This window comes from Phocoena phocoena, chromosome 13, assembly GCF_963924675.1.
Source record: "Phocoena phocoena chromosome 13, mPhoPho1.1, whole genome shotgun sequence".
NCBI lineage: Eukaryota > Metazoa > Chordata > Mammalia > Artiodactyla > Phocoenidae > Phocoena > Phocoena phocoena.
Window position 1 is genome coordinate 63,823,900 of NC_089231.1, and position 26,309 is coordinate 63,850,208.

At 49.8% G+C, this 26,309-nt stretch overlaps 2 protein-coding genes across 5 annotated transcripts in view; one reads left to right on the top strand and one right to left on the bottom strand.

Annotated features, from left to right (window-relative positions):
- Window positions 1-1,598: 1,598 nt before the first annotated feature.
- On the bottom strand, window positions 1,599-3,021 carry TSSK1B (testis specific serine kinase 1B). The gene has a single exon (XM_065889800.1). The coding sequence runs from the start codon at window positions 2,899-2,901 to the stop codon at window positions 1,795-1,797; it is 1,107 nt and encodes a 368-aa protein (XP_065745872.1). The 5' UTR covers window positions 2,902-3,021; the 3' UTR covers window positions 1,599-1,794.
- Window positions 3,022-5,418: 2,397 nt separating this feature from the next.
- The window catches only part of DGCR2 (DiGeorge syndrome critical region gene 2), a 69,721-nt gene continuing 48,830 nt past the window's right edge, over window positions 5,419-26,309 (top strand). For 3 of the 4 annotated variants that reach the window (XM_065889781.1, XM_065889783.1, XM_065889784.1), the window contains exon 1: window positions 5,487-5,565. In XM_065889781.1, coding sequence (XP_065745853.1) covers window positions 5,487-5,565 — 79 coding nt within the window. Of the gene's footprint in view, window positions 5,566-26,309 lie in introns of all 4 variants that reach the window. The other variant, XM_065889782.1, reaches the window with a different exon arrangement.

The window sequence follows — 26,309 nt, forward strand, 5'->3', positions numbered from 1 at the left end:
TAAAGCACACAGTAGGTGCACCTTCCTGAGGTCCCTCCTGCCCAGGCTTGCCTCCGGGCTGGGCTGCAATGAGTCGCTCCCAGGCCCCCTTGCATCATGTTGCCCTCTGCCCCAATGACCTCACTGATGACAGAGGAGGTTCACAAGCCTCCTGGGACGTCCCCACCCCCGCTGGCCCCATGGGCTCTGGAATTCCACTCTACTGCTAGGCGAGCTGTGTGACTCTGGGCTCCTGGGTCCTCTGGGACTACTCTGCAGCGGTTCTGTCCTAGGCCCTGGGCACTCATAGGCCTGCCCTGGCAGAAGCCCCCAGAAGGCTTTGTGTGTGGAGGCCGTGGCCCCTTGGCCAAAGCTGGAGAGATGGGCAGGGCTGCAGGGATGCGTCCACAAGCAGGGCTATGGCACATGGCAGGGGGCTGGGAGGCCAAGAGGCCAGACCTGGGAGGACCTCAAGGGCTAGGTGTGGGGATCCTTCCCGCAGGCAGTGGGAGCCAGACTGGGTGCAGAAGGAGGGCTCTGGCCACCGTGGGCGGCGATGGGAGAACAAGGACAGGGGCCTAGGTGGTGGCTGAGCCTTGACACATGGGGATGCGCAGCTCTGGGGACACAGGATGTGTGGAGGTGGCTGTGGGGAGACGGAGGAGTCAGGCAGAGGCCACGTCTGGGGCACTCACTGGACCTCACGTCTCCCAAGACACCAGCAGGGGCGGGAGGAGAGGCGAGCCTGAAGGCTCTTGTTCTCTTGGTGTGTTAAACCCACAGGTCCATGCGAGGTTGTCAGGTGCACGTGCAGATCAGGAGGAGAAAGCAGCTGCCGTGGCATAGCCAGGGTGAGGACAGCGTGAGAACCGGCACGGCGGGCCCCGCAGTGCCCAGCAGCCGGCGATGTGCACGTGGGCCTGCTCCCTCTGCAGATACCATGGCCGCAGGCCGGGCACGTGTGCGAGGACGCCTGTGCCCTCCTGCTCGCCAGTGTCCACTTATCTTCTTTGGCAGGAGTGTCACCCCCGGGAGAGACTGGGACCAGAGGGGAACAAGATGTGTTCAGACCACACAGTGACTGCGGGACATGCAGGCTGGAGAGGGGCTGGCCATGTAGCAGGGCCCCTGCTGCCAGGGGATGCCCACGAGGCGGCATGACTCAGGGCGCTGTCGGGAACTGGGTGCTGGCAGGACATGGGGGACCCTGGAGCCAGAGCAGAAAGAGATGCCCACGGGGAGGGGCTCGAGGGAGGCTGGTCTGCCTGCCTCTACAGGTTCTCCCCACCGGCAGCCTTGTGGGGCTGTTGAGGACCCAGGCCCCGTGGGGAAGGCCCCCGCCTCCCAGCCCTCCTCTGCCCGCAGCCACCTGCTCTTCGTGCTCCTCTCCAGACCAGCATCACACTCATGGGCCTCCCTCTTGAAGCAATGTCTTCCTTACTCAGCTTTGCTCCGGTCCAGGGCCTGAGGTCATGGTCAGGGCTGGGCACACAGGGCTGTGTTTTCCCAAGCCGGAGGTGAAGCGCAGCGCGGTCTGAGAGTTGGGGCGGGGGGAGTGCAGGATCCTCTCCCTGGGCGACCAAAGCCCGCAGGGCAAAGACACAGACCTCGGGGTCTGCAGTAATATAGTGATTTATTGCTTCTTTAGCCACATGAGTTACCAAGGTCAAAGGGAGGGGGAAGAAACTGACGAAAATAGCGGCTCATCTGGGACTGTCTTCCTTCTCGGCTTGTCCCTTGGCTTCTTTGGAGCTCAGGCTTGAGGCCATGAACTCTAACTCATTTTCTGCCGGCCCCCTGGGCCGCGAGAGCTGACTAGATGTGTGTCTCTGAAGGCTGCGGGGGGGCCCCTTCCTTGATCTCCTTGCTGGGCTGCTTGCTGGTGAGGCCCATGGCCTCTGACTGCTTCGACACCTGCACTGCCAGTGCCTCCTCCTCGGGTCTTGTCTCCGCCCAGGCCTTGGGCCGGGCCTCTTCCCGGGTCTCCAGCTTGGTGGCAGACTTCTTGTCGGAGCTGGGCTCAGGAGTCCACAGGTGCTCGGTGGCCCGAGAGCTCTCCCCCTCCTTGTTGATGGCTGCAGAGGACAGGCCCCAGGCCTTGGGCTGCACCCAGCAGTGGCTGAGGATCTCATCGATGTGCAGCCGCCGGTTGACGTCCGGCTGCAGCATGCGGTAGATGAGGTCCTTGCACTCGCCCGTCAGGTGCTTAGAGCGCGGGAAGTTGACGCGATGCTCCTTCTGGATGCGCAGCATCTTCTTGATGTTGGAGTCGTCATACGGCATGGAGCCGCAGACCATGATGTAGAGAATCACGCCTAGGCTCCAGATGTCATACACCTTGGGCTGGTAGGGGATGCCCTGAAGCACCTCGGGGGCCGCGTACGCCGCCGACCCACAGAAGGTCTTGCTCAGTGTCAGTCGGCCACTGTCATCCCGCAGGCAGCGCTTGGAGAAGCCAAAGTCAGACAGCTTGATGTTGAAATCTTTGTCGAGGAGAAGGTTCTCACACTTGAGGTCTCGGTGGACAACATCCAGGTCGTGGCAGTACTTGATGGCTGAGGACAGCTGGTGGAACTTCTTGCGTGCATCGTCTTCCTGCAGGGACCCCCGGGTCTTGATGAACTCAAGGAGGTCGCCCTGGACCCCGAGCTCCATGACGATGTAGACCTTGCCGTCGGAGGTCTCAAAGATCTCGTAGGTCTTGATGATGGAGCGGTGGTTTAGCATGGCCAGAATCTCAATTTCCCGGGGAAGGAATTTCTCCAGGAAGTCTGTGGGTGCTTTCTTGCGGTCGATGATCTTGACCGCCACGTTGAACTTCAGGCGCTCAGAGTAAGCAGATTTGACTTTAGCATACGAGCCCTCTCCCAAATTGATTCCCATGATGTAGCCTCGTCGCTTGAGGACGGCAGCATCATCCATGGTGCTGGGAGCACCCAGTGCCCCTGAGGCTGCCCTCTACATCCCTGCAGGACATGGGCCAGTGGCGTCCTCATTTACACTGTGGACAGAGAGTCCTCTGGCCTGCCTCCTAGAGGCCAAGTCTCTGGGGTGGAACATTCGGCATTGTCTCCCTGGTGACTTCAGTGGGTGAAGTCATAAAGGAGGACTGCCCTGGGGAATGAGGCTCTGGCCTGAACCACTAAGACTCGGAACCCTGGAAGGCTGGCCAGTGGGCTGCAGCAGACAGAAGGCCAGCGGAGCATGGCCTCATCCTCGGCTGGGACCCAAGGTAGGAGGGGGATGTGGGGAGTGCATCGGTCAGCCCAAGCCTCCAAACCAGAGCCAGGCCTGCTGGTGGAGTGGCGGGTTTATTTCTGCAACCCGGGGTACCCCTGGAAATCCAGGGCAGGCAGTCCCATCACTCTGCGTCTCAGCAGGAAACAGGAGAGACACTCAAGTTAGGACTGTCTGAGGAGGGTTTAATAAGGGAATGATTTACCAACATGGAGCAGAGTGTAGAGAACCCTGAGTAGTAACGGACCGCTGGAAGAAGGGTGGTCGCTGGGACCTGGGAAGAGGAGTACAGGGAGGGCCGCCTTGACAGAAGCAGTGATCTCAGGTGGAGGCCACAGGACCCCACGGGGTGGGGGGGAAACGTCCCTGACCTCTTCTCCCTCCCTGCAGCCCTAAAAGCCCTTGATAATGTCCACACAGGCAGCCTGCTGGCTGCACAGCAAGGCCGAGAAGGGGGAGGTGGGTCAGGAGGAGCAAGGATCCTGGCCCAGTGGTCAATGCAGTTTAGGAAGCTGGGGCTCTGCCCGCTTGCTATGTGGTCTGCTGGACTTTTCACTTTCCTGTGCTGCTCTCCTCATCCGAACCTTTGCTGGCCGGCTCTGTAGGGTACAACCGGCAAGGGTTTCTGCTCTTGGCTGTGAGTTCCCTCCTGGGGGTCTGACCATCCATAGCCCTGGCTGGGCTCCCAGGGCAGATCTGGGACTGGGGACAGAAGGTGGGCCTGGACTCCTCTCAGTGCAGCAGCTTCTCCCGGGAATGCTCCCTGAGGATGTGCTAACAGGGCAGCGTTGGACAGGGATCGCCGTTTCCACCAGCAGTGGGGCCCCTCTGCTGTGGGCCCCTGTTGTGTGCCACGCCCTGAGGGGACAGGAGTGGGCAGGTCTGGCCTAGCCTTGGGGTTGACTTTGGCCATATCCGTCCAGAGGGAGTGGGTGCCTCTCTCAGATGACCCTGAATGTCACAGGCTGGAATCCTGGGATGCTCGGGAGGACCATGCCCTGAAGGGGCTTGGGGTGACTGCTCCTGGAGAGTGATTTGGTGGGCTGGAGGTGGGCAGGGCTGGGCTGGGTGCCCACCAGCCTTGGCCCTCCCCCTTTTCTCTGCTCCCATCCCCACCCTTTTCCCCACCCTCTTCCCCACCCTCTTCCCCACCCTGACACCCTGGGCAAGCACTTGTGTGCGCAGCTGGTGGTCCTTCCTTTGGAGGACTTGCTCCTCTCTCGTCAGGGACACCCCGCCTACTGTGTACCCTCCCATGGTGACAGGTGTGCGGTCAGCGCTCGGAGCGCTGTCCCTGGCGGCTTCCCTCTGTGCAGACGGGCCTGCTGTGGCGGCAGCTGTGCTGCGTCCTCCTGTCCCCGCTGTGCGGGCAGTGCCGTTCCTCCACAGGGGGCTTTGCTCCGTCTCTAGAATCTGGGCTTCCCTGGCAGCTCTCCTTGTGTGACCCTCCTTGAGGCTACTCCCTCATCCGTTTGAAACGTTTCAGTTGTATGTGCCGGTGAAGCCACACCTGCGTGTTCCTCACGAGGTGGAACCACCTCCGGAACCTCCTCAGGGTTAGGCCGGGTCCCTCCAGTTTTCCTCATCCCTCTCCGCAGCGGTTCGGCCTTTAAAAGACGACTTTGGGGCGCACTCTTGGGCCACTGACCGGACCTGGGGCTGCAGGTGCACGAGATGTTAAGACGCTAGGTCTCCCAGGGCCCTCTTCACCCGGTGCCCATCCCCACCCCGCCCACCGGCTCCTGTGCGCCCCGCCCCTCCCTTCAGGCCCCGCCCCAGGACCGCCCCGGCCCCTCTACGCCCCGCCCCTTCCGTGTCTGTCATCTCGGCCCCGCCGCCCGGGCTCTGCGGGGCCCTTCGGGGGCCCCGCCGCTGAGGCTCCGCCCACGAGCCTTTCCTCTCTGTTCAGCCAATGGCACCTTTGACTCCTCGTAGTTCCGCCCCCGAAGGGCCCACCCCTCAGCCACCGCCCCGCCCTTGGGCCCCGCCCCTTCCAACCACTGCGCATGGGGAACACGCAGGCCCCACCCCTTCCCGGCGCTCATTGGCCGGCGCGGGCGGCGCGGGCGGGGGCGGGGCGGTGCGGACCGAGCAAGACGGCCGCCATCTTGCGCGGGGCCGGAGTCGGAGCGCGCGCCTGTTCGCGGCCCCTGGATCTTCCTCCCGCAGCGTCCTCGCCTGGCCCCGGCCCGGCCCGACCCTCGGCCCGGCCTGGCCCGGCCTCCCCGCGGGGTCGCGCGGCCGCCCCGGGGACGATGAACGGAGGATAAATGGTGCCCAAGGCAGACAGCGGTGCCTTCCTCCTGCTCTTCCTGCTGGTGCTCACGGTCACCGAGCCGCTGCGGCCAGGTGCGCAGTGGTGGGGGCGGGGGCGCGGGCGGGGCGGGGGGCGGGGGCGCTGGGACCCCTACCTCGCCGGGCCCTCACTTTGCGCTCGGCGGTCGACGGAGCGGGAGCAGTGGGGGTCAGGCCGGGGGCCGAGGGGGCGGCTCGGGGCACCTGGAAGCCCCTGGCTGGTTACGGTCGCTCGGCCCGGGAGCCGCCGAGCCGGGCACCGGGGGTGCTCCTGGTCTGTGACCCTCAGATGCTTTTGGAGCCCCCGGGGGCTTGCGTTTTCTGAAGGAAGCCTGTGGTGGGGAATTGGGATCGCGGCAGCAGAAGGTCCTGGACGATCCTTATCTCTTTCTGATGTACCTCCTCCTCCAGCGAGAAATCCAGACCCCAAATGCAGGGCCGATTTATCTGTCAGGCACAGGAGGCCGGGAATCCAAGGTTATTTTGGTGGGCTGTAAAAATGTTTTCTTTTACAGTCAGCAGGAAAAAGCCCTAAACTTTCAGGTTGAAGGAAATACTGTTAACATGCACATATAAATACATTAGTTTATATATCGGTGCAGTTGAAAAGTGTGGTTCTTGATTTTTTTTTTTAAATGTTGGAAGGGGCCCATGAAGGCAGAAGTCCAGGGCTCCTTGTGTGGGTGCTTTTAAGACCTGGGTGTGTACAGCAGGCAGGGGAGCACAGCGGTGTGCAGGCTCCCCAGTCAGGCTCCTGCCTGGGCACGCTGCACCTCTTGCTGCCTCTGCCATCTGTACGGAGTGCTCTGCCTCCTCCCCAGTGTCCACTTGGTAGCCAGGACCCTGGCCCACACTCAGCTGGAGTGTCCAGCGATGCTTCTCTGGACGGTGGGGTGACTGGTTGTGGGGTGGCCCCGGTAGGAACGGAAGCCAGCACTTGTGGAGGAGAGTGGGCTCTTGGGGACCAGAGCCAATGGATTTGTGGGCTCTTGTGATTACGTTCTTTAGAAAACATGTTTATACCTGTGGAGAAGTAAGAGTCATCCCGTCGACTTCTGGGTCCCGATTTTGCACATTATGTCAGTGGACTCTGAGGGGTGAAGCCACACGTCATACATGTCTTTCTCGGGGTGTCTCTGGTTCCGGGTCCAGCATCTCTTCCCTGGATGGATGGATGTGACTGATGTCCCCAACTCCTTTTCCATCTGTCCACATATCCTGCCAGCTGGCCAGCAGCAATTCAGAAAGTGTCTTGGCGTGGCTCCCCACCTGCCCATCACTAGGGATGCTCAAATGAAGAGAATATACCCTCCCTGTAGGAGTGCTCTTCAGGTGTGGAAGCAGAGATGAGGTAGCGGCAGAGGTGGCTAACCGTGTGCCCCTGCAAAGCAGGGGGGGCTTCAGGAGGCCTCACACTCAGGTCTGAGTTGGGGCAGGGGGTGGCTCTGGTTGAGGGAGCAAAGTTATACTATTCATTCCATGACTCCCCACATCAGAACTTTGCAGCAGCCCCTGGTGGTGTCTTGAGTTGCCCTGCAAAACCTGGGGGGCTCCAACTGGCTCCCTGCTTTTGGTTGAGCAGCAAGGTGGGTCTCACTCTGGGTCAGATGTTCTCCTTGGGTACCTGTATGTGCTGTGTCCTTCCAGGTAGGGGTCTGCTGGCTGGCGCCTGGGAGGGGGGCTTTTCTGGTCTTAGTCTGCATGCTTTTTCTCAGAGTCCTGGCTTAGACCCACACTGGGGTGTGAGGAGGGAACCAGGCAGACCTGCTTCCCAGGAGGCTTTCTGCCAGGTGGAGCACTTTTGGCTCCCCTGATGCAGGCTAGGGTGTGAGGCCTTTCACAGAGTGGGGCAACAGGAAAGTGCTGAACTTGACCTTCTGCCACAATGTCTTTTATTTTTTATTTTATTTATTTATTTATTTATTTGGCTGTGTTGGGTCTTTGTTGCTGTGCGCGGGCTTTCTCTAGTTGCGGCGAGCAGGGGCTAGTGTTCGTTGCGGTGCATGGGCTTCTCATTGTGGTGGCTTCTATTGTGGAGCACAGGCTTTAGGCATGTGGGCTTCAGTAGTTGTGGCACTCGGGCTCAGTAGTTGTGGCTCATGGGCTCTAGAGCGCAGGCTCAGTAGTTGTGGCGCACGGGCTTAGTTGCTCCGCGGCATATGGGATCTTCCTAGACCAGGGCTCGAACCCGTGTCCCCTGCATTGGCAGGCGGATTCTTAACCACTGCGCCACCTGGGAAGTCCCCACAATGTCTTTTAAATGCATGTTTGATCTTGGTTGATTGAGGATGCGTTATATGCCAGGGGCTCTCAGGTGGTCCCTGTGGGTTAGATACTGTTGCTACCTCCATTTTACAGATGGGGGAAATGAAACAGAACTCATGACACCAGGTGGCTGGGATGAGGTTTCAGTCCTAGAAGTCTGGTCTGTCCGCCATCATGCACTCTTGGCTCTCTCCCTTCCAGCTGTCTATGTCCTGCCCTGTCTGTCCTTAACCCCAGCTGTGGACCCCCAGGCCACCTCTGTTCCCCTGATCCACCCAGTGTTTCTCCAGGTGAGGGTGCAGAACTTTTTCCATCTGAATACTCTGATCTGAGGGGTAGAACCAGCCCTCTTCTCAGGTCCCTGCTGTGATCAGGCATCATGAATGACAGTGGTGTGTGTTGTATACTCTGGGACTGTGGTGAGAAAAAAAGGGTGGGGACCTCTTCGAGGGGTGACAAACACGGAGGGGCATTTGGGGGCCACCGACTGCGATACCATCGCAGTGACCTTTCTCCATCTGCATCCCATTCTCAGGGAATGCAGCATCAAGTGTTCTTTCTAAAACCATGTTTTTCTAGCTTCAGTTACGAAAGGAAGTCCTGCCATGGTTTTGGCCACAGCTCCATCCAGGATGACCCCACCGTGTACTTGCCTTCACTGAGTGAGCTGAGGCCGCAGTTCTGGAAGAGCTTGTTTTCACCTGTTTGGCCTGATAGGGGACGCTGTCTTCCTTGTGCTTCTGGGAAGCTGGCTGGGAGAGGCCAGTGATGAGCATGAGGTCACACAGCTGAGGAGCAGCAGAGCTGGGGCACAGACCAGGGTGTGTGTGGCGGGCTGGCTCCTAGTTCAGGGTTCTGTCCCCTGTGCCACTCGGGACCCCTCCTGCTGGCTGTGCCGAACTGACAAATCCTCAGTGAGCCAGCCAGCGCCTGTGGCCTCTGGAGCGGCACATGGGTTAGTGAACAGGAAGAGGGGGGATATTTCACAAGCAGATGTGGCCAAAGCTCACAGACGGAGCTGGAAAGTGGAGTCTGCCCGGGGCTTGCCAGGCGCCTCCCGAGTTTGGAGCCCCTGCTCAGCCCCAACCCACAGCACTGCCGAGCTTGTCCTGGTGACAAATGGGGCTTTGGGCCTAACACTTGGATTCTTTTTACTTGGAAAGTAGCATAATAGACTTTCCAATCTCACTAGCTAATGAATTGTTCTTTTTTTTTTTAATAAAGAAATATTTTGCTGGGGAATGGTTTCATACTTACAGAAGAGTTGCAGGGAGAAAGTTAGTGCAAAGAGCCCTGCGCATCCTCTGCCCAGACCTCCCTGTTAGCATATTGCCTCATCTGCCTTACCCCCACTCTCCCCGCCCTGAGGCCATGTGTGTACGTATGCACGTGTGTATATATGCAGGTGCACACGTGGTTGTTTTCTGAACCATTTGAGAGTAAGTGGAAGATGTCGTGACCCTTCCCCCCCATCACTCTGGCCAGTGCTGAGAGCAGAGATGAACAGTGATGCCTCCCTGCCTGCTGCATGCTGTGTGCAGGCGCCGTGTTGCCATGGCGAAGGGGAAAGGCAGCACTGCAGCCAAAGCTTGCTTGGCCCCAGAGCCTGAGTCAGGGGTAGAGTTTCATTTGGTGGTTCTGGTCTCAGGAGTGAGGGGTGCATGGCTGCTGCACTTTGGCACATGTGTGTGCACCTCTGTGGCTTCTCTGGCCCAGATTGCTGTCATCGCCGCCCTCCCTGTCCCTCTCAGGCCTGACTTCCCCCCACCCGTGAGCAGCAGCACTGACTGGGCTGCCCCGCACCGGTGGGGATCCCATAGCTCACACTGTCCTCTGCCTCCCTGGCACTGGGCACAGGGCGATACCTGGTAGTTGACTCTGAGTGCAGTGTGTCAGTGACAGCGTTTAGGAGCTGGGAGATAGCAGGGGCCCACTAAACGTCTGTTCCTCCAGCTGCTGCTGGGCTGCTCCCTTGTCCCTGTGCTTGGTGTCTGGGTGCTGAGGAGTTGGTGAGCAGCCCCTTCCCCTTCCAGGCTGCGGAGCAGGCCAGTGTGATCCCGAGAGCCCAATCTTGGACCGGTAGTTTGTTTGCCAGTCAGAGTGATGGGTGGGCTTGCAATGTTGTTATTGACCTGGGATGTTTCATGAAAGAAGTCACATCTTGTCCTGCGGCTCCAAGCTTGGCCCTGTTGGCCTCTGCAGGGCAAGTCCAGGGGAGGGTGAATGGCCTGTGGGCCGTGGTCGGAGCGTGGTGACCCGGGGTCCCAGAGTGTTCTGGGGCTTCTGGGCATCCATCTGGGAGAGAGGAAAGCCAAGGTCTGGGGTTGCTTCCCTGGAGCTTCTGCTGGATCCAGGTGAGTCCAGGGTGGTGGTTTGAGAACAAGAAGCCTAGTGCTGCACTGTCCGGGGTCTGGCCCCACTCTGCTGCCCACTGTGTGCCTTCTCGTTGCCTCAGTTTCCTCATCTGTGACATGGACATAATAACAGAGTGTATGTACTTTGTGGAGATATGAGAATGAAAGTGGATTGGTATCAAGTTCTAAAAAGTGTAAAGATGTAAAGCAAATGCTCCACAGAAGCTGTGAGCATTATCCATGAATTGCATTCAGGGAGTGTAGGACCCCCTGACAGCGTGGACGTGCCAGCACACGAGGACATATTTCTCGGGAGAGCCCCCCGACTCGGAGGCAGGGAGTGCAGTGGCTGTGACCAGTGCCTGATGCTTCGTGAGCGCTGAGTCCAGCTGCCACCGGAGGTGGGGGGTGGCTTGCCCAGAGCCCCCCAAACAGTCACAACACTTTGGACAGGGCCAGGATTGTTCACGCTGACATGGTTTGCTCTTTGTCACATGCATGCTGGGTCTCCTGGGCCTGGTCTGGCACAGAGTGGGTGCTCAGAAATCAGTTATTGAACAAATGCACAAATGGCTGTTTATATTTTGACATAAAGAGCAACGGCTCCCTTTGCCAGCGGGCCTCGCAGCTGCCCCGGTGGGGGTGGCAAGGACCAGGGACTCGGGGGGGCCTGCTGCAGAGCCAGCTGGCCCGGGCCTCACGCTGTTGCGGGGAGGATCGTTCTGCAGGCGTGAGCTGCCCTGAGAGGTGAGGGCAGGTGAGGCTTCTCATCGCTGTGGGTCCTCGCTGAAGAAGCTCACCAGCCGCCCAGGCAGGGGCTGCGAGGGGCTGGGGGGCGCAGGCTGCCCCACCGATGGCTGTGCCCTCTGCCCAAGGACGTGGCCCGCCCTTCCCAGGCTGGCGCACTACACTGGCCTCGCTGGAGAGCCGACGGGTGTGGGGGCCGCACACGCTCGCCTCTTGCCTTCTCTCCCTCCTCTCTGCCTGGCGTGGCCGTTGCTCCAGTCACCGGAGCTGGCTCTTGTCCTTCATGCCCCTGCCCCTTCCAGTCCCTTGCTGTAGGCTGGCTTCCGGGCCCCTGGCCGCGAGCTGTCAGTCCAATCAGCTTGTGGTCTGTCTTTCTGTCCTCAGCTGTTGACAGCTCCATGTTGGACAGGCGGGGGCTGAGAGCAGAGCCCTGTGTGGATGCTGTACTACAAGGGCCTCTGGGTCCACCTTGAGTCCCTGCCCTGCTGGGAAGCCTCCTTCCTCCCTGGGGACCCTCCTTTGCAGTTGGTCACTGTGGGAAGGATTGCCTGGGGTTCCACGAGGCACTGGACAGGGGGCAGGAGCCACCATGAGGGCGTCCTGGAGGGTCGGTCTGGAGATGTAAGGCTCTAGGACCCCCTGCGCACTTGCCACCGTGTCTACTGACGTGGGGGCCTTTTCATGTGTCACTCGTGACTTCCTAGGGTCCCTGGGTCGGTCAGTTACCCACAGAGCTTCATGGTCATATGAGATGGGACGGGAGGCCTGGAAGGGCCTGGAAAGGATGCGGTGGGCTCTGCAGCAGCCGTCTGGGGGTCTGTTGGCCACTTCCGGAAGGGAGACGTTCTTCAGATTCTCTCCTCCACCCCATCCATGAGAAGGATGTGGGTCCAGACCGGTGTGTGAGCTGTGGAAAAGCCCAGCACAGTCTGGAAATATGATGGTGTTTTTTTTTTCACACTTATAAAAATTCATACATTATTTTATGTAAATGGAATTATGCTTTTTTTTTTTTTTTTTTTTGCGGTATGTGGGCCTCTCACTGTTGTGACCTCTCCCGTTACGGAGCACAGGCTCCGGACGCGCAGGCTCAGCGGCCATGGCTCACGGGCCCAGCCGCTCGGCGGCATGTGGGATCTTTCCGGACCGGGGCACGAACCCGTGTCCCCAGCATCGGCAGGGGGACTCTCAACCACTGGGCCACCAGGGAAGCCCGGAATTATACGTTTCTTTACAAGTTTTTATTTTTACTTTTCCATTTGACAGTGTTTTGGAGGTCTTTGTGGGTAAGTCCATACAGCTTTACTTCATTCTTTTTTTTTTTAGACAAGCCTTTCTAAGAACTTTCCTCAGTCTTGTTTTGCCTGCGGGGCCTTCTTCCAGGCGACCTCTTATCACAACTTTTCCTCAACCCGAAGCTGCACGGTTGGAGGTGGTGGCAGGTGCTGAGGATCTGATCTCGTGGGCTTGTCTCAGCCTAAAACCATCTGCAGCAGCTCCAGGTCGACTCCTGGTTTTTACATGTATTTATGCTATAACTCTAATTCTTGTGCTTATTTACCTAAATGACATAATTTCACCAAGGATAATTTAGACTCAGAGTGACCATTTAGAGGAACTTTGACACGAACAAAATTACTCATTTGTGAGGTGCCTTACTGGCAAAAGCGAAACCAAATCCTAAGATCCAATGATCTGCATGTTTTATTGGCATGAAGAAGCCTTAATTCCAAAAAGAATTAAGATTTCAAAGTATCTTCCTTCAGAGGAAGGCAGAGGGTTACCTCGTTCTTTTTCCAAAACTTTTTTAACTTTGAAAACATTTCACGCTTCTAGAAAAGTTGCAAAAATAGTACTGTGAGCTCCAACTGTATACAGTTCACTTAAATTTACCGATTGTGGCATCTGACTCGTCCCACATCTGCACGCTTTGTGTGTGTGTGTGCGCGCACGTCCAGAGATGAAATGTATCTGCACACACAGACATGACCCTTCATTTCTAAGTTCTTTTCCCCTATTTCCTGAGAACAAGCCATTCTCCCAGAAGCACGTTTAGGACTGCTAACACGGGGATAGTACCATGAGCCATATCCCCACTTTGCCAGTTGTCCCATTCACCACACATTTTTTTCCCCCCAATCCAGGATCCAGCCCGGGATCATCTGCTGCATTTAATCGTCATGTGCATTTAATGTTCTGAAATCTGGGACAGTTCCCTAGCTTTCTTTGTCTTTTGTGGTGTGGACTTTTTAAACAGTACAGGCTGGCCATTTTTTGGAATATTCCTCCTTATGGGTTTATCAGATTGTTTCCTCGTGGTCAGATTCAGTTGCCGCCTCTTTGGCAGGAGTGATCCCCCGAGACATTGAGTCCCCTTCAGCGCGTGCATCCTGGGCACAGCTGGCAGCTTCTCCCAGGAATGGCCTTGTTAACTGTGGCCATGTGGTGAGGTGGCTTTGACTGCATTTCTTGACTGGAAAGGTGGCTTTCTTTCCCCCTTTGTGGTCAGTAGGTACTCGTTAGGGAGACAGATCACCTGGCCCAGTGTGGGTTTTTTTTTGTTTTTTTGTGGGTTTTTTTGGCTGCATTGGGTCTTCGTTGCTGCGTGCGGGCTTTCTCTAGTTGCAGTGAGTGGGGGCTGCTCTTCATTGTGGTGTGTGGGCTTCTCATTGTGGTGGCTTCTCTTGTTGCAGAGCACAGCCTCTAGGCTCATGGGCTCAGTAGTTGTGGCTCACGGGCTTAGTTGCTCCGCGGCATGTGGGATCTTACCAGACCAGGGCTCGAACCCATGTCCCCTGCATTGGCAGGCTGATTCTTAACCACTGCACCACCAGGGAAGCCCTGGCCCAGTGGTTTTAAGCATCTATTGATGATTCTTGCCTGAATCAGTTATTGCTGTGATGATTGCTAAATGATGGTTTTCTCTTATTCCTTTTTCATTTAATACTAGTCTACTGTAAAAAAAACTTGTTCTTCCTCTTTAACATCGGTATGGACTCATGGATTCTTCTTATTCAATGCATGATAGTCATTATTGTCATTCATTTTGGTGATTATATTGCAGTTGTTTTGGGCAGTGGGAACCCCTTCAGGCTGGCTCCTGTATCCTTCTGACATGCCCCAAGCGCTGTTGAACATTCCTCATTACCAAGCTCATCTTGTATCTTTCCTGCCCCCAGCATTTTTCCACGGAGCACTGGTTCCTTTTAGTGGGAGATGGTATTCTTGGAGAAACCAAGATTTTGGTGCTAGGCGTGTTCATCGCCAAGAGGACCTTGCTGCCGCTAGACCTTTCGGTCCAGCTGGGGCGTGTGTCCCTCTCTGTAGTGTGGGCGTATGGGTGTGTCCGTGTGAGTCTCTTTGTTTATAAGTTCATACTGTATCTTTAGTTCCAACCCAGCATCCCAGGGTCTTGCTTCCTTTCTCTGGTTCATATTGGTATCGCCCTTTTTCTACAGTAGAACTGGAGCTTCTGACAACGTCAGTAGATTTACTATTTTCTTATTCCCACAGTGCACAGAAAACCATTTCAGGAGTGCTATACCTGTTACCACTACCAACAGCAGACTGACTGAGTTAGAGTTTGGGAATTTTTTTTCTTTTCCAGCTCCTTTTTTGCGGTACGTGGGCCTCTCACTGTTGTGGCCTCTCCTGTTGCGAGCACAGGCTCCGGACGCGCAGGCTCAGCAGCCATGGCTTACGGGCCCAGCCGCTCCGGGGCACGAACTCGTGACCCCTGCATGGGCAGGCAGACTCTCAACCACTGCGCCACCAGGGAAGCCCTCCAGCTCTTTTTTTGTCTTTAGACTGATGGTATGCACTCAAAGTACTGAGTCCAAAAGCTATTTGGATTAATTCTCTTCTCTTATGTGTGTCTGTTAAACAGTTAGGTTCAAAACTGTATTGATTTGAAACCACATTTATTAAACAAATAATATTGAGAAAAGTATTTACTGTAATCTCATTATTATACCAAGCTTCTATTTCATCACACTAATTGGTAAGGAAACATTTCTTTTTCCAGTGGGTTGTAGTATTTTCCTGGGTAAATTCAAGTATCATTTTAGGAGTAGATATTTATAGTTTTAACATGTCAACTCTCATTAGTATATATTGTTGTTTGCTTAAAATATTTTTTCCAGTTTTGCTTTTATGGTATGAAGAGAATTATGTATGTTGAGTAGACAACCAGTCAGCAGCAGTGGAGAGAAAGGCCAAGTAAAATTTATTACAATTAAATTATTTAGATTTTAGCATTAATAAATGCTATTAATGAATGTTTTTTATTTTGTTACCTTAAAATCTTCTGATGGAGTATATTAGAAATTACTTTGTGGGACTTTCCTGGTGGTCCAGTGGTTAAGAATCCGCCTTGCAATGCAGGGGATACCGGTTCAGTCCCTGGTCGGGGAACTAAGATTCCACATACCGTGGGGCAACTAAGCCTGTGCACCACAGCTAGAGAGAAGCCCACGCACCGCCTGCGCACCGAAATGAAGAGCCTGCGTACGGCAGCGAAAGATCCTGCGTGCCGCAGCTAAAACCCAATGCAGCCAAAAATAAATAAATATTTTTTTTAAAGAGAAGAAATTCCTTTGTAATACTAACTGCAATGTGGTGTCCTGGATTGGATCCTGGAATGGAAAAAGGACATTAGTGGAACAAGTCTTTTGCCTGTCTTTGAATTGGGTTGTTTTTAGGCAGTTGAGTTTTAGGAGTTTTCTATATATTCTGGTTACTAACCCCTAATCAGATGCATGATTTGCAAATGTTTTCTCTTATTCTGTAGGTTGCATTTTTAGTTTGTTGTTATTTTAAGTTTGATGTAGTCCCTTTGTCTACTTTTGCCTTTGTTGCTGTGTTTTCGGTGTCATATCCAAGAAACCATTGCTAAATCCAATGTCATGAAGCTTTTCTCCTATGTTTTCTTCTAGGAGTTTTATAGTTTCAGGTCTTATATTTAAGTCTTTAATCATTTTGAGTTAATTTTTGTATATGGTATAAGGTAAGGGTACAGCTGCATTCTTTTGCACGTAGATGTCCACTTTTCTCAGCACTATTTGTTGAAGAGACTATCCTTTCCACATTGTGTAACCTTGCTACTCTCTCAAAGATCATTTTACCGTATATGTGAGGATTTGTTTCAGTGCTGTCTATTCTGTTCCATTGGCCTATCTGTCATTGTTTATGCCACTCACTGTTTTGTTTACTGTAGTTTTGTATGTTTACTGTATGTTTTGAAATCAGGAAGTGTCAGGCCTCCAGCGTCGTTTTTATTTCTTAAGATTGTTTTGGCTGTTCAGGGTCCTTTGAGTTTTCACATTAATTTTGGGATGAATTTTTCTCTTTTGGCAAAAAAAAATCATTGGCATTTTGATAAGGATTGTATTGAATCTGTAGATTGGGTAGTATTGACCTCTTTTTTTAGAAATTTATTTATTTTCTTTATTTTTGGCTTTGTTGGGTCTTCATTGCTGCACGCAGTCTTTCTCTAGTTGCGGTGTGTGGGCTTCTCATTGCAGTGGCTTCTCTTGTTGCGGAGCATGGGCTCTAAGCGAGCAGGCTTCAGTAGTTGTGGCTCATGGGCTCTAGAGTGCAGGCTCAGTAGTTGTGGCACACAGGCTTAGTTGCTCTGCGGCATGTGGGATCTTCCCGGAGCGGGGATCAAACCTGTGTCCCCTGAATTGGCAGGCGGATTCTTAACCACTGCACCACCAGGGAAGTCCCAGTATTGACCTCTTAAGTCTTCCAGTCCATGAATATTGGATGTCTTTCTGTTTATTTCTATCATTTTTATTTTTTTGGCTGCACCACGTAGCATGTGGAATCTTACTTCCCCAACTAGGGATTAAACCCATGCCCCCTGTAGTGGAAGCATGGAGTCTTAACCACTGGACCACCAGGGAAGTCCGTATTTGTGTCTTCTTTATTATATATTTTTAAATAAATTTATTTATTTTATTTATTTATTTTGGCTGCATTGGGTCTTCACTGCTACATGTGGGCTTTCTCTAGTTGCATCGAGCGGGGGCTACTCTTTGTTGCGGTGCGCGGGTCTCTCATTGCAGTGGCTTCTCTTGTTGCAGAGCATGGGCTCTAGGTGCGCAGGCTTCAGTAGTTGTAGCACGTGAGCTCAGTAGTTGTGGCTCGTGGGCTCTAGAGCGCAGGCTCAGTAGTTGTGGTGCACGGGCTTAGTTGCTCCGCAGCGTGTGGGATCTTCCCGGACCATGGCTCGAACCCGTGTCCCCTGCATTGGCAAGCGGATTCTTAACCACTGCGCCACCAGAGAAGCCTATTGTGTCTTTTTTAATTTCAGCAATCTTTTGTAGTTTGTTTACTAGTGTACTAGTCGTTCACCTCTTTGGTTAAATTTATTGCTGTTTTTTTTTTTTGATGCTATTGTAAATGGAGTTGTTTTCTTAATTTTCTTTTCAGGTTGTTCATTGTTAGTGTATAGAAGCACAACGAATTTTTGTGTGTTGCAACTTTGCTGTGCAACTTTGCTGAATTTGTTTATTAGTTCTAACAGTGTGTGTGTGTGTGTGTGTGTGTGTGTGTGTGTGTGATCTTTAGACATGACCTACAAGATCACGTCAGCTGTGAAGAGAGATAATATTACTTCTTCCTTTCCAATTTGGATGCCTTTTATTTTTTTTTCTTGCCTAATTGCACTAGCTAAGGCTTCTAATACTCTATCAAATAAAACAAGATTTAACTTGATAAGAAACTGCCAGATGTTTTTTCAGAGTGCTTGTGCTATTATTTTAAAATTTATTTTAATTTATTTTTGGCTGTGTTGGGTCTTCGTTGCTGCACGTGGGCTTTCTCTATTTGCGGCGAGTGGGGGCAACTCTTGGTTGCGGTGCGTGGGCTTCTCATTGCAGTGGCTTCTCTTGTCACGGAGCACGAGCTCTAGGTGTGCGGGCTTCAGTAGTTGTGGCACGCAGGCTCAGTAGTTGTGGCACGCAGGCTCAGTAGTTGTGGCTTGTGGGCTCTAGAGTGCAGGCTCAGTAGTTGTGGCGCACGGGCTTAGTTGTTCCATGACATGTGGGATCTTCCTGGACCAGGGCTCGAACCTGTGTCCCCTGCATTGGCAGGCGGATTCTTTCTTTTTTTATCTTTCTTTCTTCCTTCCTTCCTTCCTTCCTCTTCCTTTCTTCCTCTCTTCCTCTCTTCCTCTCACTCTCCCTCCCTCCCTCTCCCTTTCTTTCTTTTTTTTTTTTTTTTTTGTGGTACGCGGGCCTCTCACTGTTGTGGCCTCTCCCGTTGCGGAGCACAGGCTCCGGATGCGCAGCCTCAGCGGCCATGGCTCACAGGCCCAGCCGCGGGGCATGTGGGATCTTCCCAGGCCGGGGCACGAACCCATGTCCCCTGCATCGGCAGGACTCTCAACCACTGCGCCACCAGGGAAGCCCCCTTTCTTTCTTTTAACATCTTTATTGGAGTATAATTGCTTTGCAATGTTGTGTTAGTTTTTGCTGTATAACAGTGAATCAGCTATATGTATACATATATCCCCGTATCCCCTCCCTCTTGCGTCTCCCTCCCACACTCCCTATCGCACCCCTCTAGGTGGACACAAAGCACCGAGCTGATCTCCCTGTGTTATGTAGCTGCTTCCCACTAGCTATCTATTTTACATTTGGTAGTGTATATATGTCAGTGCTACTCTCTTACCCTTCCCCCTCCCCACGTCCTCAAGTCCAGTCTCGACGTATGCGTCTTTATTCCTGTCCTGCCCCTAGGTTCATCAGTACCCTTTTTTTTTTAGATTCCATATATGTGTGTTAGCGTACGGTATTTGTTTTTCTCTTTCTGACTTACTTCACTCTGTATGACAGACTCTAGGTCCATCCAGCTCATTACAAATAACTCAATTTCGTTTCTTCTTATGTCTGAGTAATATTCCATTGTATACACGTGCTATATTTTTTTATCCATTCATCTGTCAATGGACACCTGGGTTCCTTCCATGTCCTGGCTATTGTAAATAGTGCTGCAGTGAACACTGGTGCATGACTCTTTTTGAATTATGGTTTTCTCAGTGTGTATGCCCAGTAGTGGGATTGCTGGATCATATGGTAGTTCTGTTTTTAGTTTTTTAAGAAACCTCCATACTGTTCTCCATAGTGGCTGTATCAATTTACATTCCCACCAACAGTTGGCAGGCGGATTCTTAACCACTGTGCCACCAGGGAAGTCCCATCAGGTGGTTCTTTTTTTTTTTTCTTTCTGTGGTACGCGGGCCTTTCACTGTTGTGGCCTCTCCCGTTGTGGAGTGCAGGCTTAGTGGCCATGGATCATGGGCCCAGCCGCTCCGTGACATGTGGGATCTTCCCGGACCGGGGCACGAACCCGTGTCCCCTGCATTGGCAGGTGGACCCTCAACCACAGTGCCGCCAGGGAAGCCCAGGTGGTTCTTTTTAATTGCATTTCCCTGTGAGTAATGATGTTGAGAAGTTTTTCATGTTTTTTTTTTTTTTTTTTTTAATTTGGCCATGCCACATGGCATGCGGGATCTTAGTTTCCCAGCCAAGAATTGTACCCATGCTCCCTGCAGTGGAAGCACAGAGTCTTAACCCCTGGACCACCTGGGAAGTCCTCTTTCATGTCCTTTTTAACCATTCATTTATCTTCTTTGGAGAGGTATTTCTTCAAATATTTTGCTCACTGGTATGAGGTTTTTTGCCTTTTCGTTATTTATATTTATTGTTGAGTTGTACAAGTTCTTTTTGTATTCCAGATATACAAAAGTTCTTAGATGTGTTGCAGATATTTTCTGTCAGTGACTTACCCATTCATTTGCTTAACTGTACTTTTAAAAACATCTGTTTATTTGTTTAGTACACTAAAATTCACTCTTCCTGTATATCATTCTTTGAGCTTTGACAAATGTAACCAGCACCACACTCAGGATGCGGAACACACTTCTGTCCCCCCATAGTTCCCTTGTGCACCTTGTGGTCAGTGCCTCCTCTGCCTTGAGGTCCCACCTGGCAACCACTTGTCTTCTGGTAAAGTCCAGTTTATAATAATTTTTCTTCTTGGTGATGAATGTAAGCACTCTTTGCCTAACGCAGGTTCACAAAGATTTTCTTATATTTTCTCCTAGAAGTTTTATAGTGTTAGGTTTTATATTTAAGTCCTTGATCTGTTTTGGGTTAATATTAAGGTATGGGTTGAGTTTTGTTTTTCTGGGGTTTTTGTTTTTGTTGTTGTTTTGTTTTTTTGAGTGGTAGAACACTGGGATTTTTTATTTTTTGAAGTATAGTTGATTTACACTGTTGTGTTAGTTTCAGGTGTACTGCAGAGTGATTCAGATATGTATATGTATTTATAGTTACATATGTTTATACATATATTTATATTACATATATATTCTTTTTCAGATTCTTTTCCATTGTAGGTTATTACAAGATACTGAATATAGTTTCCTATGCTATATATAGGTCCTTGTTGTTTACCTAATTTATATATAGTAGTGTGTATCTGTTAATCCCAAACTCCTAATTTATCCCTCCCGCCCCCCACCCCTTTCCCCTTTGGTAACCATAATTTTGTTTTGTATGTCTGTGAGTTGAGCTTCATTTTTTGATATGTGGATTTCCAACTGTTTCACTACCACTTACTGAGATATTATTCTTTCTCTATTGAATTGTCTTTGTACCTTTGTCAGAAATCAATTGGCCACATTAGTGTGGGTTTATTTCTGGGCTCTGTGTTCTGTTCCATTGAACTAGGTATCTTTACTGAGCTTTTGATCAGAGAAATTGTGAATTTTGAAGAAGTCCAATTTATCAGTTTTTTCTTTTATAGTAATCTTTGCCTACTCCATGGTTGGGAAGATCTGCCTCCTTACTAGACTTTGAGCTCTGTGAGGGCAGAGACCTTGTACTTCTCCTTCTGTTCTCGCTTGCATCCAGCACAGTACCTGGCCCCCTGGAGGCACAAGGCTCTGTTGTTTGAAGGAGCTAATGGGTTTGTCTTAAGGATTTAAATGTAAAAATGTATTCGAAGCACTTTATACACTGCTTGGCACATGCAAAATGAACTTTCAAGAATCTGATTTTGCTATAGCTGTTGTTTCTCTTGAGATGTACTGGCTATACTATACCATGGCTGTCTCAGAATACGTTTTGAGTGTTGTATGAAATTGCTGATATATGTTACATAAGATGTGAGATAGCTCTCACTCCAGTTCTGCAAACCAGCAAGGCTTTCATCAGATTTCATGGTGAGATCAAAACGTTAACAGCCAAGTAAAAACTAAGAGTTCGGCACCATCAAACCAGCTTTACAAAAAATGTTAAAGGGACTTCTCTAGTGGAAAATAAAAGACCACAACTAGAAATATGAAAATAATGAAAGGAAAAATCTAATTGGTAAAAAGAAATACACAGTAAAAGTAGTAAATCAACCACGTATGAAGCCAGTAGGAAGGTTAAAAGACAAAAGTAGTAAAATCACCCGTATCCATCATAAGTAAAGGGATACACAAAACAAAAAGATATAAAATATGATGTCAAACCAGTAAACTTTGTGCAGGGGTGGGCAGTAAAAATGCAGGTTAGAATGCATTTGAACTCGAGATCAGCAGTTTACAATAAGCATATCTATCTATGTATGTATCTATCTAACTATATCTATAAACCTCGTGATAACCACTAACCAAAAACCTGTAATAAATACACACACAAAAAAAGAGAAAAGAATCCAAATATAACATGAAAGATTCATCAAATCACAAGGGAATAGAGCAAAAGAAGAAGAAAGGAACAAAAAAGAACTACAAAACAACTCAAAGACAGTCAACAAAATGGCAATTAAGCAGGTGCATATGAATAATTACTTTAAATGTAAATGGACTAAATACTCCAATCAAAAGACAGAGAGTAGCTGAGTAGATGCACAAAATAAGACCCATATATATGCTGCCTAAAGGTAACTCACCTCACATGTAAAGCCACACAGACTGAAAGTGAGGGGATAGAAGAAGGTATTTCATGCAAATGGAAATGAAAAGAAAACTGAGGTAGCAATACTTACATCAGACAAAATACACTTTAAAACAAAGATTGGAAGAAGTGACAGACAGGATATTACATAATAAGGGATCAATCCAAGAATAAAATATAACAATTGTAAATACACATGCACCCAGGGACTTCCCTGGCGGTCCAGCGGTTAACACTTCGCCTTCCAATGCAGGGGATGCGGGTTCGGTCCCTGGTCAGGGAGGTAAGATCCCACATGCCTCAGGGCCAAAAAACCAAAACATAAAACAGAAGCAATATTGTAAGAAATTCGATAAAGACTTTAAAAATTCAGTCCACATTTAAAAAAAAAAGTCTTAAACAATATATATATATACATAGGAGCAACCTAAGTACATAAAACAGCATAAAGGGTGACATTGATAGTAACACAATAATAGTAGGGAATTTTAACATCCCATTTTCATTAATGGAAAGATATCCAGAAGGAAAATCAGTAAGGAAACACTGGTCTTAAACAACATTAAACAACACATTAGACAGATGGACTTAATAGACCTATATAGAACATTCCATCTGAAAGCAGCAGAACACACATTCTTTTCAAGTGCACATGGAACATTCTCTAGCATAGACCATATGCCAGGCCACAAGACAAGTCTCAGTAAATTTAAGAAGACTGAAATCATATCAAGCATCTTCTTCTACCACAAAACTATGAGACTAGAAATCAACTACAAGAAAAAATACAAAAAACACAAACATGTGGAGGCTAAACAATATACTGCTAAACAACCAATGGATCATTGAAGAAATAAAAGTGTTAAATTCCTGGAGATAAATGAAAACAAAAACACAGTGATCCAGGGACATCCCTGGTGGTCCAGTGGTTAAGAATCCACCTTCCAATGCAGGGGATGTGGGTTCGATCCCTGGCTGGGGAACTAAGATCCCACATGCCGTGGGGCAACTAAGCCTGTGCACCACAACTAGAGAGCCTGTGTGCTGCAACTACAGAGTCCATGTGATCTGGAGCTCGTGCGCCACAACTGGAGAGAAGCCCACACACTGCAGCAAAAGATCCTGCGTGCTGCAACTAAGACCTGATGCAGCCAAAAATAAATAAATAAATAAAAAATAACACAATGATCCAAAATCTATAGGATACAGCAAAAGCAGTTCTGAACGTTTATAATGATATAAGCTACCTCAGGAAATAAGAAAATCTCAAACAATGTAAAGAAACTAGAAAAAGAAGAACAAAAGCCAAAGTTAGTAGAAAGAAAGAAAGATCAGAGCATAAATAAATAAAATATAGAGACTAAAAAACAATAGAAAATATCAATGAAACTAAGAGCTGGGTTTTTGAAAAGCTAAACAAAATTGATAAACCTTTAGCCAGACTCATCAGTAAGAAAGAGAGAGGGCCCAAATAAAATCTGAAATGAAAAGGGAGACATTACAATTGATACCACAGAAATACAAAGGATCATAAAAGACTACTATGAACAATTATATGCTAATAAAATGGACAACCTAGAAGAAATGGACAAATTCCTAGAAATGTAAAATCTCCCAAGACTGAACCTGGAAGAAATAGAAAATATGAACAGACCAATTACCAGTAATGAAATTGAATCAGTAAGTAAAAAAAAAAACTCCCGGGCTTCCCTGGTGGCGCAGTGGTTGAGAGTTCGCCTGCCGATGCAGGGGACACGGGTTCGTGCCCCGGTCCGGGAAGATCCCACATGCCGTGGAGCAGCTGGGCCCATGAGCCATGGCCGCTGGGCCTGCGCGTCCGGAGCCTGTGCTCTGCAACGGGAGAGGCCACAACGGTGAGAGGCCTGCGTACCGCAAAAAAAAAAAACTCCCAACAAACAAAAGTCCAGGACCAGATGGCTTCACAGGTGAATTCTACCAGCCATTTAGAGAAGAGTTAATATTTTTCCTTCACAAACTATTCAAAAAAATTACAGAGAGGAACACTTCTGAACTCATTCTGTGAGGCCAGCATCACCCTGATACCAAAACCAAAGATATCACAAAAAAAGAAAATTACATTCCAATATCATTGATGAACATAGATGCCAAAATCCTCAACAAAATATTAGCAAACCGAATTCAACAATACATTAAAATCCCGGACTTCCCTGGTGGCACAGTGGTTAAGAATCCACCTGCCCAGTGCAGGGGACACAGATTTGATCCCTGGTCTGGGAAGCAACTAAGCCCATGTGCCACAACTACTGAGCCTGCGCTCTAGAGCCAGTGAGCCACAACTACTGAAGCCCGCATGCCCTAGAGCCCGCGTGCCACAACTACTGAGCCCGCATGCTGCAACTGCTGAAGCCTGTGTGCCTAGAGCCCATGCTCTACAACAAAGAGTAGCCCCCGCTCGCCACAACTAGAGAAAACCTGTGCGCAGCAATGAAGACCCAACACAGCCAAAAATTTAAAAAATTAAATTTAAAAAAATAAAAAAAACAATACATTAAAATCCCCACAGTCAAGTAGGATTTCTCCCAGTGATGCAAGGATGGTTCACTATCCACAAATCAATCAATGTGATGTACCACATTAACAAATTAAAGAATAAAAATGTCATCTCAATAGATGTGGAAAAACTTTTGACAAAATTCAGCATCCGTTTGTAATTTTAAAAAACTCCCGGGCTTCCCTGGTGGCGCAGTGGTTGAGAGTCCGCCTGCCGATGCAGGGGACGCAGGTTCGTGCCCCGGTCCGGGAAGATCCCACATGTCACGGAGCGGCTGGGCCCGTGAGCCATGGCCGCTGGGCCTGCGCGTCCGGAGCCTGTGCTCCGCAACGGGAGAGGCCACAGCAGTGAGAGGCCCGCGTACCGAAAAAAAAAAAAAAAAAAAAAAAAAACTCCCAACAAAGTAGGTATAAAAGAGACATACCTGAACATAATAAAGACCATATATACCAAGTCCACAGCTAACATCATTCTCAACAGTGAAAAGCTGAAAGCATTTCCTATGAGATCAGGAACAAGACAGGATGCCCACTCTTGCCACTATTTATTCAGCAGAGTAATGGAAGTCCTAGGTACAGCAATCAGACAAGACAAAGAAATTAAAAAAAAAAAAAAAAAAAAAAAGGAATAGGGACTTCCCTGGCGGTCTAGTGGTTAAGACTCTGTGCTCCCAATGCAGGGGGCCCGGGTTCCATCCCTGGTCAGGGAACTTAGATCCCACATGCCGCACGACATGGCCAAAAAAGAAGAAGAAGGAAAAAGAAGAAATAAAAGGAATCCAAATTGGAAAGGAAGAAGTAAAACTGTCACTGTTTGCAGATGACATGATACTACACATAGAAAATTCTAAGGACGCCACCAAAAAACTGCAGGAGATCATCAATGAATTTTGTAAAGTTGCAGGATACAAAATTAATATACAGAAATCTGTGGCATTTTTATACACTAACACTGAACTGTCAGAGAAATTAAGAAAACAGTCCCATTTACAGTCACAAAAAAGAATAAACATTTAAAAATGGGCAGAGATGTGAATAGATGTTTTTCCAAAGAAAACATACAGATGGCCAACAGGCACATGAAAAGATGCTCAACACCACTAATCATCAGTGAAATGCAATTCAAAACCACAATGAGATATCACCTCACAGCTGTCGGAATGGCTGTCATCAAAAAGACAACAAGTGTTGGCAAAGATGTGCAGAAAAGGGAACCTCCGTGCACTGTTGGTGGGAATGTAAATTGGTGCAGTCACTATGGAAAACAGTATGGAGAGTCCTCAAAAAGTTAAAAATAAAACCACCATATACGGTGCAGCAGTTCCACTCCTTGGTATTTATCCGAAGAAAATGAAAATACTAAGTAAAAGAGATATATGCACGCCTATGTTTATTGCAGCATTGTATACAATAGCCAGGATATGAAAGCAACCTAAGTGTGCCCATCAGTTGATGAGTAGATAAAGAAGATGTGGTATATATATGCAGTGGGATATTACTCAGTCATAAAAAGAGTAAAATCTTGCCATTTGTATCAACGTGGATGTACCTAGAGGGTCTTATGCTAATTGAAATAAGTCAGAGAAAGACAAATACTGTATGATTGCACTTATATGTTGAATCTAAAAAAAAAGAAAACAGGGACTTCCCTGGTGGTCCAGCGGTTAAGACCCTGCCCTCCCAATGCAGGAAGTCCAGGTTCGATCCCTGGTCAGAGAACTAGATCCCGCATGCTGCAACTAAAGATCCCGCATGCCACAACCAAAGATCCTGCATGCTGCAACTAAAGGTCCTGCATGCTGCAACTAAAGATCCTGCATGCCGCAACATAGGTGCCACGTGCTGCAACTAAGACCCAGCACAGCCAAATAAATAAATAAGTAAATGAATAAATAAAAATTTAAAAAGAGACAAAACAAACAAGTGTAACAAAACAGAAACAGAG

Bases quoted from the DNA above. Each gene is read 5' to 3' on its own strand.
- TSSK1B (XM_065889800.1), bottom strand. From the start codon at position 2,901: ATGGATGATGCTGCCGTCCTCAAGCGACGAGGCTACATCATGGGAATC.